At 38.4% G+C, this 17333-nt stretch overlaps 1 protein-coding gene across 16 annotated transcripts in view; it reads right to left on the reverse strand.

Moving 5' to 3' along the window:
• Positions 1 to 17233, reverse strand: part of TASOR2 (transcription activation suppressor family member 2) — a 251539-nt gene extending 234306 nt beyond the window's left edge. For 3 of the 16 annotated variants that reach the window (XM_073229407.1, XM_073229393.1, XM_073229394.1), the window contains exon 1: positions 645 to 1520. Coding sequence is in view for 3 of the 16 variants with exons in the window: in XM_073229408.1 (XP_073085509.1) it covers positions 645 to 707 (63 nt within the window). In the remaining 13 variants the exon portion in view is untranslated. The other 13 variants (XM_073229396.1, XM_073229397.1, XM_073229395.1 and 10 more) reach the window with 8 other exon arrangements.
• Positions 17234 to 17333: the final 100 nt, after the last annotated feature.

Consider the following 17333-nt stretch of genomic DNA (forward strand, 5'->3'; position numbering starts at 1 on the left):
TGCGCTACTTCACTTTTCCGCCAAGTGGCCCTCCCTGCAGACAGAACTCTCCCTTTTATACCTATTTTAAAAAAGGAAAGGCCACGCACTGCCATGAATTTTCTACAGAAAGAAATCTGAAGTGCAGACTTCATACAGAACCCTTAGGAAATTATTTAATAGCCAAGTAAAACCAAATGAGGAAAGTTTCAACTAATATAATGTCCTGAGGATGAAGCTCTCCTCTGACTAGCGACTCAAGAGAAACGTTAGACACTCTGCCTCAAAAAGAGGAAGACATGAATTGTAAAGCTCTGTATGAACTGAAATACTGACTTCCTAGGAACAAGATAGGCATGTTAGCAATACTGAGAATGCATACAGGTTGTAAGTCTAGTAATCTAAAAGCAGCAAAGCAAAATCGATTTTGAAAACCACCAACCACCCCCTCACCCCGCACTCAAGGCAAAACAGGAAAGACGAATGGGTTAGTCACTCACCATTCAAGAGAAGCAAGCAGTCACTCGTTATTTTTAAGTTACAACGGCGAAGCCCCCAACAGCAACCACAAATGCCCAAGCGCTACGCGGTAGACTTGAACCTTGGCGGAATTGGGCTCTTTCTCCCAGGCGTCTACAAAGGTCCACGCACCGGGGCAGTTTTACCTGTTTGTTCTGCGCTGCCGCCGCCCCGGGGACCTTGCGATTATTGCTCAGTTTTTTGCCCATGCTTGTAGATGTAGTCCGGTCCTCCACACATGCGCTGCCTATCTCTCGGTCCCTCGCAGCCAAATGTGACAAGATATTTGCGTACCTTGCTAACTAGCCGCAGTCTGTGCCGCCTTCCCGGATAGGAAGCCCCCGAGTCGCCTCTTGTCGGGACTTCCCTCCTCACCGGTCTCAGGTGGGCGCCCCCTCGACCCGGGTCTGCAGAGGCTCGTCAGAAGCGCGCGGGACCCTCCACATTGCAGCCCATCTTTTCTTCCGGCCTTAGCGCCAGCGGCGCGAGGAACGCGGCCCGGGCCGGAGTGGGCCGCTAGACGCCGGCGGGATGGTCTCGTGAAACCGCAGGTCCGTCCGCGGTCGTCAGCCAGGCGACGTCCTGGCTGAGGAAGGAGTGGTCCTGGAGACGCCCCGCAGCCTGAGGAAACGTGACTGCTTTCTCGGGGATGGGCGCGGGAAACCGGAAGTAAAGCCCGTAACCTCAGAAAGAGAAAGTGAAAACTGAGACTGGCGGGCCCCGAGGAGGCAGTAGCCAATCACTAAAGAGAAGCGAATGCGCAAGCGCGGGCTCGTCTCGCCTCTCTGCGCAGACCCGAGGCCGCAGCGCGCCCTGGCATTGGAGGACGAAGACTGAGTTGGAGGCGTGGGCGGGACAGGGACAGGAGTCGCCAAGAGTTGGCCGGCGCCGGATGTGGAAGCCGCGCAGGGGAAGATGGGCGGAGCAGCCACTACGGGCCCACACGTGCTTTATGGGCTCTTTAAGCTCGGACGGCCTTGTCCGGCTCTGCGTCTCTTCCTGCAGCTGGTACGGTGACACGTTTTGTTTTGCCCCAAAGCGACCTTTACAAAATCTTGTAATTTAATAAATATTAATAGCTAGTTATTTAACCAGAAACATGAGTTTATTTGGGAATAGGGGAGGAATTCCAATTCAACAATGTAAAGTATGGTGAACCATGGGCAAATCCAAGAACAAAGGAGGAAACTGGGAGCGGTTGTTTAGAGCGAAAGTCCAGTCCATTGGAGGAGTTACGGTTTGGGGTTGTTCCTGGGCCGTGAGAAAATTTCCCTTCTCCTCTGGGATAGGTAAAAGAAGCTTTGTGGTTCATGAAGGAGAACCCTCCCTTACTGCTTCCAGACTCCCATTTGAATTGTTTCCTTCATCCATTTTTACACGGCAACATTTGTTTATATGCTCGTTTCCTAGGAAACACCTTTAGGAAGTTTTAATCCATGTAGAGTTCGGGTACCACAAATAACATTAATGATACCAAGAAGAGATAGTAAGTACCTGCAGACAGTGAGCCAGGCACCGTGCTACGTGATGGGAATAGATTTATTCATTCAATAGCACCTTTTACTGTTTGCTGTAGACAGACGCTGAAGTAGGATTATAGTCGTGAACAAGCTAGACCAGAACCCTGCATATAATGCAATTTATTCTAAAGGTGATGACAAACATTAACAAGGAAACCACCACCACCACCACAAAAATAGAATTTCATTTTTAACTATACCATTTTGAAAAGCTGAAAATGTTGGGAGAGTGGGATTAGAGACTGTAGGTCAGGCAGAAGGTGCAGAGCTAACAAGCTCTCACTGAATAAGGGGCTTTAGAAGTAAAACGTCAGTAATAAAACAAACCAGTCCTTAGGAGATGCGGAGGAAGGGCTTTCCAAGCAGAGGGCAAAATGAGTACAAAGTTACTATAGATATGAAATTGTTATTCATGAATTGAAGGTTGAGAAAGCAGAAAATACCGCAAGAGACATGTTTAACGTACATAAAACCAGAATGTGTAACTCCCTAATTTGCCTCAAAATATTCATGAAACCACCACCCTGGTCAAGAAACAGAACATTGCCAAAATTCCAGAAGCTTGCTCGAGTCATCTCCAATCAGTATCCTCCTCTCTTCCTTACCACCAAACCTAACCATTAACCTAACTTCCATGGTGAAATTTTCCTTACTTCATAGGTTTTCTGCCTAAATATGGATCCCTAAGGTTTGTCACTGTGGTTTGAACTTTATATAAATTGAACACTTTTGTGCCCAGTACTCATGTTTATATGTGTACTTACTCTTCCATTTTCATTAGATATGTGTAGATTTAGCATATTTTCTTTACCCATTGAATTGTTAATAGATATTTGGATTATTTTCAGTTCTTGGCTAACAAGAATATTGCTTGAACAGTCTTATTTACATCTTTTGGTACACATGTGCATCATTTCTGGTGAGTGTATCCCATGCTGTACATGATAATTTAGATTTTTGTTTCAGGTAATATTCATTCCTTCCCCTTCCATGGTTGGCCAAGTTTGCTTGTCTGCTTCATTGATACTGATCTTGGTCATGTGAATTCTTTTGGCTGATAGCATATTAGCAGACATGACATGAGTCTTAAATGTGCTCATGTACTTTGATGTGGCTCGTGAGCTCAGATGATGGACACGAGGAAACTTTATCTCATGTAGCCTTTGTCCCTTCAGCCTGGGCCCTCAGAACGAACATGTGCGGGGCAGATTTGAATCCAATCTTCAGAATCTTAGACATCCCAAAGATCAATAAACATAAGAATCAATGCTGTTGTCATAAACCTCTGGGTTTGTGGCTTGATTATTATGCAGCATTGTGGCAGTAAAGAAGACATATGTTCAACTTTAATAGATAATGGCAAACTTTTTGCAAATTGGTTTTACTGCATTACATTTTCAAAAGCAATGTATGAGAATTCTAGTTATTCTACATCTCTGCTAACACTTTTTAATTTTAGTTATTCTGGCCAGTGTATTATGGTTTGATTGTTACTTGCCTCCAACTTTGTTCTTTTTCAAATAAGTTTTGGCTATTCTAAGTCTTGAATTTCTGTATAAATTTTAGAATCAGCTTATTTTTACCTCAAAAAAGGCTACTAGGATTTTGTTTGGAATTGTGTTCAAAAGTAGAGCAATTTGAGGAGAATTAATACACTAATATTCCATCCTCAAATCCATGAACATGTTATCTCCATTTAGGTCTTATAGAATTTCTCTGTGCAGTATTTATAGTTTTAAGTATACAAATCTTGTATAGATTTTGTTAAGTTTATCTCATTTTTTTATAGTACTTAGAATTTTAAATGTACAATGGTTTGTTATTGGTATATAGAAATAAAATAGTAATACATTTCAGAAGATTGGAGACTGACGAGAATTAGACTTGGGGTGGATTAATGATTGTACATTGAGCATTGAGTCCCCTATACAGAATTTTATTGTTGTTAACAACCATTTGATCAATAAATATGAGAGATGCCCTCTCAAAAAAAAATAGTAATACAGAAATAAAATTTTTCTATATTAACCTTATATTCTGCAACTTGCTAGACCCACCAATAAGATCTAATAGCTAGTTGTTTGTGTATTTTTTTTCTTTTCTTTTTTTATTAAGGTATTATTGATATACAATCTTATGAAGGTTTCACATGAACAACATTATGGTTACTACATTCACCCATATAATCAAGTCCCCCCCGTATGCCCCATTGCAGTCACTGTCCCATCAGCATAGTAAGATGCTATAGAGTGATTATTTGTCGTCTTTGTGCTATACTGCTTTCCTCGTGCCCCCACTACATTATGTGTGCTGATCATAATACCCCTTAATCTCCTTCTCCTGCCCTCCCCACTCACCCTTCCCCACCCCTTCCCTTTGGTAACCACTAGTGCCTTCTTGGAGTCTGTGAGTCTACTGCTCTTTTGTTCATACAGTTTTTCTTTGTTCTTACACTCCACAAATGAGTGAGATCATTTGGTACTTGTCTTTCTCTGCCTGGCTTATTTCACTGAGCATAATACCCTCTAGCTCCATCCATGTTATTTCAAATGGTAGGATTTGTTTTCTTCTTAAGGCTGAATAATATTCCATTGTGTATATGTACCACATCTTCTTTATCCATTCATCTACTGATGGACACTTGGGTTACTTCCATGTCTTGCCTATAGTAAATAGTGCTGCCATAAACATTGGGGTGCATATATCTTTTTGAGTCTGGGATCTTATTTTCTTTGGGTAAATTCCTAGGAGTGGAATTCCTGGGTCAAATGGTATTTCTATTTTGAGCTTTTTGAGGAACCTCCATATTGCTTACCACAATGGTTAAACTAATTTACATCCCTACCAACAGTTTAGGAGGGTTCCTCTTTCTCCACACCCTCACCAGCATTTGTTGATCCTTGTCTTTTGGATGTTGGCCATCCTAACTGGTGTGAGGTGATAATCTCATTGTGGTTTTAATTTGCATTTTCCTGATAATTAGCAATGTGGAGCATCTTTTCATGTGCCTGAATTTCTTCTTTGGAGAAATGTCTGTTCAGATACCTCACCCATTTTTTAATCAGGTTATTTGCTTTTTGGGTGTGGAGGCATGTGAGTTCTTTATAGATTATGGATGTTAACCCTTTATCAGATATGTCATTTACAAATATATTCTCCCATACTGTAGGATGCCTTTTTGTCCTACTGATGTTCTACTGGTGTCCTTTGCTGTACAGAAGCTTTTTAGTTTGATGTAGTCCCATCTGTTCATTTTTGCTTTTGTTTTCCTTGCCCGAAATGATGTGTTCAGGGAAAAGTTGCCCATGTTTATATTCAAGAGATATGTGCCTATGTTTTTTTCTAAGAGTTTTATGGTTTCATCACTTAAATTTAGGTCTTTGATACATTTCACGTTTATTTTTGTGTATGGAGTTAGACAGTAATCCAGTTTCATTCTCTTGTTTGTAGCTGTCCGGTTTTGCCAACACCAGTTGTTGAAGAGGCTGTCATTCCATATTGTATATTCATAGCTCCTTTATTATATATTAATTGACCATATATGCTTGGGTTATATATCTGGACTCACTATTCTATCTGTTCTTGTATAGTACAAAATTGTCTTGATTACTGTGGCTTTGTAGTAGAGCTTGAAGTTGTGGAGTGTAATCCCCCCAGCTTTATTCTTCCTTCTCAGGATTGCTTTGACTATTTGAGGTCTTTTGTGGTTCCATATGAATTTTAGAACTATTTGTTCTAGTTCGTTGAAGAATGCTGTTGGTATTTTGATAGGGACTGCATTGAATCTGTAGATTGCTTTAGGCAGCCCAGGCATTTTGACAATATTAATTCTTCCTATCCATGATCATGGGATGTATTTCCATTTATTGGTGTCTTCTTTCTCTCATTAGTGTCTTATAATTTTCAGGGTCTAGGTCTTTCACCTCCTTGGTTAGGTTTATTCCTAGGTATTTTATTCTTTTACAGACAATTGTAAATGGAATTGCTTTCCTGATTTCTCTTTCTGCTAGTTCATCATTTGTGTGTATTCTTTAAGATTTTGTAAGACAAACGTTTTGTCTACAAACAAAGGTACTTTTTTATTTCCAATCTGTTTTTCCTTACTGCATTGTTCAAAGTCTCTAGTGCAAATGATGACTAGAAGAGGTGAGAAGAAATATCTTATCACTGACCTATGGGAAAAGCAGTCTTTCAGCATTAAGTATGTTAGCTTTGGTGTTTTGTGTCCTTTTAAGATTAAGGTTTTCCCTTTAACTCCTAATTTTTGAGAACTCATCATAAATGAGAATTGAATTTTGTTTGCATCTACTGAGAAGACATAATTTTTCTTTTTTAGTCTACTAATATGGTAAATTATATTAATTTGTTTAAAAATATTAGGCTAACTGTGAGCTCCTGAGATAAACCCCATTTAATTAGAATGTGCTATCCTTTTATATGTTGGTTGACATGACTTGCAGATATTTTGTTAAAGATTTTGGCATTTATGTTCATGAGGGAGATTGATCTATAGTTTACTTTTCTTGTATTATCTTAGTTTTGTTACTAGAATAACTCTAGCCTCACGGAATGACTTGGTAAGTATTCCTTCCTCTTTTAATTTCTAAAATACTTTGATTAAAATTGGTAATAGTTCTGCCAAAAGTGTTCAATGGAATTAACCAGTGAAGTCATCAGGCCTGTATTTTCTTTATAGGAAGTTTTCAAGTACAGATTTTATTTCTTTACTATTAATAGATGTGTGAGAATTCTAGCTATTATTTTAGAGTCACTAAGAACATCTATTTCAGAGGAAAAGAGCTCTACCAATGCCACTTTTACAGCAGGATAACTGCAAGCACACCCAAAGCTGTGCCTACCTGAGAAGCAGAAACAAGCTCAACACTATGTGTATGGGGAAACAGATGTCACTAAAATAATTCAGCTAAACAAATAAATAAGCAAATGAGAGCAACAAACCCTGAATGAAGGAGGACAGACCAGCACACAAAGTTGGAGCAATTTCTTAGCTAAACGCAGCAGGTTCCAACCAAAAATTATGAAGAATGCAAAGAAATATATGACCTAAAAAAACAAAACAGACAAAACTATCACAAGAAAACTATAGACTAATACCTCCTGTGAATACTAATGCAAAAATCCTCATCAAAATACTCGGCAAGGTAACTCCAGCAACATATAACAAGAATTACACACCGTGAACAAGTGGGATATATCCCAGAAATACAAGGTTGATTTAACATTTTAAAAATCTAAAAATCAAATCAATAGAATAGAAAACAAAAATAACATAATTCTTTCAAAAGACACAGGAAAAATATTTGACAAAAATCTACCATGTTGTCCTGATTAAAAAAAAACACTCAATAAATTAGAAATAGAAAGGATCTTCTTCAGCTTGATAAAGGGCATCTACAGGAGACATCATTCTCAGAAGTGAAGGGCTGTCACTGGACAGAACATATTCAGTCCAGTAAACAATTTAAGAAATGTCAGTTTAATAGTTTTGCTCAGTGGACTGTGCTAATACTAGTTCCAGGAGAACCTTTTTATTTTATAAAGTATTTCAATGGAAATTATCCAGACACCAAGTCCAAACTTTCATGAGTGCACCCTAATTAATCATTTACAAAACTTAGCAATATTCAACATTGTAAAAAACAAAGAAATGCTAAACAACTAATCCAAAAGTGACGTCCTTAATTTCAGAAGATCCCCTGTTCCAAGTGTAGAAACCTTGGTAATGCTGTTTTTTATTTTTCTTAAAAAAAGAAAAAAAATTACTGGCTGTGTTTCCCCTTGATATCAGGATATAACAAGGTCTTGTTTATTCTTTTAACATGGAAATAGAGGTTCTAGTCAAGTCAATTAAGAAAGAAAAGAAATAGAAGACATCCAGATTAAAAAAGAGGTAATCCTATATTTTCAGATAACATGATCTTATATTCAGAAAATCATAAGGAATTAAGCGAGAAATAATTGGATGTAATAGATGAGTTCAGCAAGATTGTAGGATACAAATTATAAAATAACTTTTATTTTTTTAAATAATTTAATAATTTTTATGTATGCAGTTGCATGCCATAACCTGAAAGTAAAACTAAGAAAACAATTTAAACTTGTTGGATTTCATTTCCCCAGGTCTTCAGTGTTGACGTAAATGTGTTTTTGTAGTGTTGCTCAGCACTTTGCACATTGTATAAGTTGGGTAACAAAAATGGTAAAAGGAAATGACACAATTCCCAATTATCTTACTCTGCTTAAGGCATTTCTTTAGCTAGTCTTGTTTAGTTTAAAGGTTCGATAAATACACAAAGACCCAAGCATACAATTTGAGCATGCTTTATTCTACCACTTGCACTTTCTAATCTGATAGCCTTATGATCAGGAATCTTTGTTTTGGGTTTATACACACCCTGATTTGGTTTATCCCTCTTGAATTTGAGATTTCTCAAATTAAGTCTTATGATGGTTAGGTCTTTACTCTGCATTATCTCTAGAGAAGGAAAATATTTTAGAATGTATAAATTGTACAATAATTTTGCTGTTGTACTCACTACTAATATTGGATTAATATAGGGCAGTGTTTTTATTTCATTTATTGTAGACAAAAATAAATTTAGTATACACATACCCCCTAAGTATGTCATAGCACAAAGTTGGCAGCTGGTTATATTTAATTGAGCCCCTTTGAAAAGCACACACAGTCTATACTTCGTTTACACATATCTTTGGTCCTCCCTCTCTCAAATATATATTATGGTGAAACTGGGGTGCACTGTTAATTTTCAGTTGCAGAGTGCATTCTAAAGATGCTATAAATATAATTACCTTGATGTTTTTAAACAAGATCTTCAATTCTTGCAACTAACTGTGTTTTTGGAAAGTTATGAAGCAATATTTTTCAAACTCGATGATTCTTGGATATTTAGCTGTTGTCCGCCAAAGAATCATTGTTTCATGTTTTCAAAAATGTACTTTGTGCTAAAGCTTCATCATGTTAGTTAATCCTGTGCTTTCAGCTCTCACCAGTGTTTTTTACCTGACTGATTTGCCAAGGATTATAGTTTGCTTTAACCTCAGAATATTTTTGTCTTCAATGTCATTTAATTTTGTATCATTTTATTTTCATAAGATAATGTTTCAGCATTGTGATTGGTGCAAACCATTGTAGGTTTCTGTTAGATAGAAAAATGAAATGTTACCAGTAAGTTCAAATAACAGACACCTGACTATCAATACTGTTAATATTTATTAGAATGTATGTCTCAGAAGAGTTTTCTGTTTAAATTTATGGTCAAGTTATAGCAACTAAACTCTAATATGGATTAAAAGCTCCACATAAATATTTTTCCCCATAGATCTGGAGTTATAATTTTCCTTTTAGACTTGCAAATTTGTTCTTACTGCATTTAATTTTGTCTCCACTTGTACTGTAGAATTAGAAGCCTTATGCTCCTAATCTCTACATTTTCCGCTTTTACGTGATGCAGTTAAGATACAGGTGAAAATTATTCTCATGACACTTTTGCCATACTTGAGCTGTAGTTGGTTAAGTGTACCATGGAAAGCTGAAGGGTTTTACTTTCTCATTTTTACATAATTTGAATTAATATTCAGTAAGGTTTTTATTCAGAATTTTTGTTGCTCTCAATTCCCAATTAAATGATAGATAAATAAATACCTTGGGAAATTGGACAACCCAGATTGTCAAGTAAATAAATATGAAAGATGTAGAAATGTCATTTGAAATCTCCTAAATGAGGCATTAAAACAATTTAAGTGCTAGTTTAAACTATTAAAAATCAGTAAAGTTAAATTTATGTCATTGTCTCAAGTGTGGATGTATAAATGTAAACTCGAGTTCATAGAGACATACTTGTTAGTTTGGGAGCACAGGCTTACTATGTATGCTTCTAAATAATTACAAACATATTGAAACACATTTCTGAGTTGCAGTTGAGTTGAATGGCCAGAGAATGATACTATATAGAACAAGATTGGGTCACCTAACATGTTTATATGATAGAGCTCAATGAAGCTCATAATGATATATTTTGATGTTCCTTTCTTTTCCGCAAGAGGTCATTGATGCTGTTTTTCTGTTCTTTGATGTCTTAATTTCAAAGAATAATGGATCTTAACCATTCATTTAATCCTATTGGTGTGAATAAATTTTGTTGACTTGAAGAATTTTAAGGAGGGTGGATACATAGTTTTCCAACTGCAAAAATGATGTAATCGTTGTTCACTTGTTAAATTGTAATTTTCTGCTATCATTTTCAAATCCAGGACAGTGTTTATTTTGAATTTTTATATAGTTACATTATTTAAAGATCAAAAATTCATTGCAATTAGGGAATACAGTCTCACAAAATAAAATGTGGTTGTGATTGCAAAAAATAAAGAATAGAATACTTAGGAATAAATGTAACAAAACTAGTGCAAACATACTATGGAAACTACAAAACTTGTTTTAAAAGAAATTTTAAAAAATCTAAAGAAATGAGAAGAATCCCATCTTCATGGATCAGAAGACAGCATTGTTAAGGTGGCAATACTTCCCAAACTGATTTACAGATTACACACAATCCTTATCATACTCCCAGATGATTTCTTTCTAAAAATGGATAAGCTGATTCTAAAATTCATATGGAATTACAAGGGACCCAGAAGAGCCAATAAGCAATCTTGAAAATGAACAACAAAATAAGACAGACTCATACTTCTTGATTTCAAAACTGGAGACTACTAGGGAGCTACAGAAATACCAACTACCAGAGTTCACACAAGCTTGTGAGACATTTGACTTCTGACCTACCAGAGTCAGAACCTTTTGAAAAACTGGGACATTCATGGAAAGCCATGCCCTAAAGTAAAGCTACTCTAGACATGCCAAACAAAGTTTAAAAAGACTTGAGAGAATCAAGCTGAATTGCAAGCAAACTAACTTCCTGCCAGAACAGAACTCAATGTTCCCTGAAGGAAGATGGTATAATCTACTCAGTGTAAATTCACAATATTCTGTATTCAAATAAAAACCATTGAACATAGAACAAAGCAAAAAAAAAAGGTAATCTAAAAAAGCTCCCTATTGAGCTCCTCAATAGGGAGGAGAAAGAAATTAGTCAATAGAGACATGCAGGAATGATAAACATATTGGAATTGGCAGACAAGGGCTTTAAAATTGCAATCTAAATATATTTAAAGATTAAAAAGAAAACATGAAATAATAAAGAGAGAAATGGACAGTATAATAGAATCCAAATGGAACTTCTAGAACTGAAAAAAAAAAATCTAAAATGAAAAATTCCCTAGATAGGCTTAACTGAAGATTAGGCATTTCAGAAGACAAGATCAGTGAACATGAAGACATAGCAATGGAAACTATGTACATCTAAGTACAGAGAGAAAAAGAAAAAGTCTGAAAAAGTAAATAAAACTTCAATGATGTGTGAAATATTAAGCAGTCTAAAATATGTATAATTAATCTGATATATTTCATATCAGAAAAATGAAGAGGGTAAACACATTTAAGGAAACAATGGCTAAAACATTTCCAAATTTGAGGGAAAAAATAAATCCATAACTCCACAAAGCTAACAAAACAAAACAAAACAAAACAATCCTAAGCAGGATAATTACAAACAAAAGCACATCTAGGCACGTCATAATGAAAGTGTTAGAAACCAGTAAGGAGAAAATCTTACAAGCAACCAGAGGGATAAATTAGATACAGAAGGAACATAATAATAGCAGGTGACTTCTCATCAGAAATAATTCAAGCCATAAGACAATGGAATGACATTCTTAAAGTAGTGAAATTAAAAACTGTCAACCTAAGATGCTATTAAGATGTTTCATGCAAAAGAAATGAAGGCAAACTAAAGATATTTCAGACAAAAGCTGAGAGAATTTGTTGCCAGCAGCCCTGTACTATGTTAGAAGTTCTTCAGGTTGCACAATTCCAGATGGAATCTTGGATCACGAAGCACCACAGAATGCTTGAAATGCTAAACTACAGTTAAATAGAAAAGATTATTTTCTCTTTTTAAACAATTTCTCTAAAAGATGATCGATGGGAAAAGCACTTCCAGAATTACAGAGTAAAGACCTCCAAAAAGCCACTCCATAAAAAGGAACCAATGATAGTTATCAAAGTCATTTTCTGAGAACTTAAACCAAAGGCTTATAACAATCTGAGGAAATTTATTTAAAAGAAATAGCTGAATCACAGTAAGAAGAGTAAGCTCTTGGGTATTTTAACTTGTTCTACTCTCGACCCTCCTCTGCCCAAGCTCTGCAGTATTCTGTAAAATCAGCTGCCTTAGAACCATGGTTGTTGTGAAAACCAGTAGCCTAACAGCCACCAGTAGGGGCAGACAGGTTTGGAGCTCTCCCCAGATTATCACTATTTGATCAGCTGGAGGCTCTCTGGAAAAGTCTAACTCATACAGCTTGTTTTTATTTGACTTGAAAAAGAGCTTACCCCGTGAGAAATGCCCAATCGCAAAGGCATTTGTTGAAAACAATCAGTGACAATTGCTATACCAGGTTGGGCAAATGAGAAGCTGGCCAAGAACCTAAATGGAAAACCAGGTGATGAATCTCAATAGGGAGCTTTTTAAAGCTCCAACATATTTACAAAAATCTAGAGGGCCATGTATGCATGCAGGGCTGTGTGCACACCAAAAAAAAACTGAGACGACTTAATCTTTTGATTACTCCAAGTAAGATAAATGAGACCCATACCTAGTGTCCTGCCAATGGGTTTCAGCCCCGGACAAGTCCACTATGGATTCAGTGACACCAAAAAATGACTGGAATATTCTTGGGGTGAAAGGGTTTATACCCAACTTTATTCCCACTGTGGCAGGTCAATCACTAGAATCCTGTCTGCTCACAGTGAGTCTGCATGCAGCAAGCTGGTCTCTGCCTCTGGGCCTCATCATCTCCACAGCCATCTCAGTCTCTGTCTCGGCTCTCCTGCAGCCGTGCTGCCCTGCAGCCATGCAGCAGCCCAGAGCATTGGGCAGAGCTCTTTATATAGAGTCAATAACAACATATTACCCACATGTGTGTAGTGAGCAAGCCAACCAGGGCCAGGCTACAATCCTGGCCATAGGAACCTTCTCTTTCTCCACACTCTGCTTCTCCAGGATTTTCACCTCTCAAGTCTATGTGCTCTCAATATTCTGCAATGGTCCTTGTGTGAGGAAGCTTGAACATTGTAACCAAATTCCATAATAACAGATGCTACAACAATATACAAATAACAAAAATTAGGACAAATTATAATAACCCTCAAGCCCTAGGAGATCCATGCCACCAAGTGGTCATCCTGGCTGTATTCAAAGCAGTTCTACCCAAATGAGTTAACCAAAAGGACCATGTGTGGATAAAATGAGAGTTCCTGTGGCCAGGATTCTCACCTGGCCCTGGTTGACTAGCCCACTGCACACCTGTGGACAATTTGATTCTATAAAAAGAGCTCCGCCCAGTGCTCTGGGCACGACACAGTGGCAGGGCTGCAAGGCTGCAGGAGAGCAGAGGCCCAGAGGACGGCTGTGTGGGACGGCTGTGCAGAGTCCTGGAGGATGGCTGTGTCGGACGACTGTGCAGACAGAGGTACACAGAGGCAGAGACCGGCTTGCTGCATGCAGACTTGCTCTGAGTGAATGGGATTCTAGTGACTGACCTGCCACCTGGAAATAAACCTGGGTATAACCCTTTCACCCCAAGAATGTTTTGCTGTCAATTTCTTTGGTCACACTGAATCCATAGCTAACTTGCCTGGGGCTGAAACCCATTGTCAAGACACCATGGGTGGGCCTTACAATACCCACCTTCTTCAGCCTCTCCAGCAGAAAGTCTTGGAGACACAAGGCCAATTTTGTCTCTCTGACTTCTGCTTCTTCATCCTCAGCAGCTGCTACGGTTTCAATTGTTGCCACAGGTCCAGTAAGATTCTATTTGACCTTCCACCCAATTTCTCTCTGCTCCTGCCTTTATCAAATCAACTCATATCTGGGTCCTCTTTACCTTCACAGGGCCCTTTAAATTCTTCGAGAAACAGACTGTATTTCCTTTTGTGCTTTCATTGCTTGAGCCTGAGTATAGGAGCAGAGCATGGAGTGCTCCATGACCTGGGGAGGGGGCTGCACCTGTCCTGGAGGAACCTGCAATTGCCAGGTCTTTATTTTCTTTCTGGGCTTTCCACCAGCTTTCAACTGGGTGGGGTTTCAACTGAGATGGGGCTGATGCCCCTGGCACTGGCAGGGCCTCCACCGTTACCTGTTCATCAAACCTCTGCTCCTCCTTCATTTCTGGGGCTGATGGCACCACTACATCCTTCACCTTCCCCGTGGCACCTGGAAGCCTGCATTCTCAGGCTGCTGCTTCTCTGGCTGCTGCTTCTCAGGCTGCTTCCTCTCAGGCTACCATGACATCCTTCGCCATTTCCACAGTACCTCATAGTGATGCCATTTTAGTCATCAACAAATTTTTTATCTCAATGGCACATTGCACCTCATGTTCTGTGCTGCCTCCTTGTGCTTCCTGCAGGAGGACATGTTTCTCCCTTATGGCCTTTCTCAATATTATGAGAAAAAAATTCCCCACAGTTCCTGCTGCCTCACTCACACTCTGTTTATTTAAGGAATTCCCTATTTTGCTGAGGGCCAACTTTACTGCCTCAGGTGTTGCCTCCACCTCTTCCCAGTCTTGGGGTGAGGACCAGTCCTCTGGGAGGCAAGCCACGTCAGACCACATGTCCACTGGGGGACACTCGATGGTCTTTCCATCCATAGGGGCAGCCCACTGAAGCACCCCTCCCATAAGGGCAGCCTGTTCTGCTCCTCAGTCAACAGTAAATCCTGCCAAATTGCCAATTGTCTTGCCAATGGGTTTCAGCCTCAGACAAGTTCACTGTGAAGTAGACAGTAAACTTGTTTAAGAATGACAATGGAACATTCTTGGGGTGAAAGGGTTTATACCCAAGAACTTTATTCCCATGAGGGCAGGTTAATCACTAGAATCCCATCCATTCAGAGTGAGTCTGCATGCAGCAAGCTGGTTTCTGCCTCTGGGCCTCTCTGCCCCCGCAGCTATCGCAGTCTCTGTACTTGGCACTGCCACTGCTTCAGTCTCTGCTCTCCTACAGCCTTGCAGCCCTGCAGCCATGCAGCAGCCCAGAGCACTGGGCGGAGCTCTTTCGAGTCAATAGCAATGTATTGACCACACATGTGTAGTGAGTAAGCCAACCAGGACTAGGCTAGAATGCTAGCCATAGGAACCTTCACTCTCTCCACACCTAGATACATCAGCATCAAACTACCGAAAATGAAAAAGAGAACCTTGAAAGCAGTGTGAAAAACAACTCCTTATGTACAGGGATGTTCATTAAGATCTCATTAAGATTAACAGCTAACTTCACAGCAGAAATCATAGAAACCAGAAGGCAATGGGATGACATATTCCCTGTGGGAGATAAAAAAAGATTGCCAACCAAGAATTCTATATCTAGCATAAACATACTTATAAAATGAAAGAGAAATTCCCTAACAAACAAAACCTAAGTGAGTTTGTCATCAACAGATTTGCTCTAGAATACCAAAGGGAACCTTCAGGCTGAAATGAAAGAATAGACAGTAATCCAAATCCAGAAGAAAAAATACGTACCAGTAAAGGCAACTACACAGGAATATATAAAGGATAGTATAGATGTATTTTAGTTTGTAACTCTTTTATTCCACTGATTTAAAATACAATGGTATATATCAATAATTATAAACTTTTAATGGGCTTATAATATATAAAGATAATCTGTATGACAATAATGGCACTAAAGAAAGGGAAAGGAATGGAACTCTACTGGAGCAAATTTTTTTATATACTCTTGCAATTAAAGTGGTATTAATCTGAACTAGATTATTTTAAGATGTTATTTGTAACCTCCAGGGCAATTTTAAAGACCTCAAGACTATAGTAAAATAAAAAGATACTTAAGTGGTGCACTAGAAAATATCTATTTAACTCATAAGAAGGCAGTAGTGGAAAAACAGAGGATCAAAAAAGAAATAAAACAGAATGCAAATGGCAAGTGGAAAGCCTACCTTATCAGTAATCACGTTAATCATAATGGATTACATGGGCCAATCAAAAGGCAAAGATGAGATGGATTAAGAAAACCTGGTTTAATAATATACTGTCTAAGAGACACACCTAAAATTAAAAGATACATATAGGTTAAAATTAAGAGAATGGAAAAACATATACCATGCCAAAAGTAACCAAAAGGTAATTGGAGTGGTAATTACTATACTAATAACAGACAAAACAGACTTTAAGACAAAAATTGTTACTAGCAACAAAGAAGGAAAATTTATAATGATAAAAGTGTCAGTTCAACAATTATAAATATATGCATCAAACAACAGAGCATCAAAATATATGAAACAAAAACTAATTGAAGGAACAAATAGACCAGTCATCAAATTCAACAATAGTTGGATATTTCGATTTCCCACTTTCAATAATGGACAGAACTAGACAGAAAATCAACAAAGAAATAGAAGTCTTAAACAATACTATTAACCAATTAGATGTAACCGACATCTAGGAAACAATTCACCCCAAAACAGTAGAATACACACTCTTCTCAATTGCACATGAAACATTGTTCAAGATAGACCATCTACAATGTGATAAAAGAAGCTTCAAAAAATTTAAGAGGATTAAACTTAATAGACTAGAGTATAAACACAATTTTTAATATGCACTGGGAAACCAAAAAAATTCTTTTAGCTCACTTTATTGCGATATTTGCTTTACTATGGTGGTCTAGAACCAAACCCACATCTCCAAGGCTGCCTGTATTTCCAATATACGCCCCCTATGACCTCATACCAAAGCTAAAAAAACATAACCAGAAATCTGAAGACCAACATCCCTTACGAATACAGAGCAAAATTCCTCAACCAAACACACACACACACACGCACACATGCTCTAATAGCTTCAAATGTCCCAACGTTAGGCCTTCTGAACTGTGTGAGGTGCTTTGCGAAAACAAAAGCTCGCTTACTCAATCATCAACCTGCAAGCCTCTGGAAACCGGTTCTGCGTTTCTGTCATGGGACTTGGAAAGACATGTATCTTTGTTTTCGTTTTCTCCGCGACCGTGAACGACAGGGAGTTTACGATTTTTCTGGAGAGAAGGAAGAGGCAGGAAGTGCGCCAGCCGGAGGGAAGTGGCCTTTGAAATGAAGCGCGGAGGCCCGGGGGTGCGCGTTTGCGGGGGCGTGGTAGCCGCGC

Source organism: Manis javanica, chromosome 2 (assembly GCF_040802235.1).
Source record: "Manis javanica isolate MJ-LG chromosome 2, MJ_LKY, whole genome shotgun sequence".
In the NCBI taxonomy this organism is placed as follows: Eukaryota; Metazoa; Chordata; class Mammalia; order Pholidota; family Manidae; genus Manis; species Manis javanica.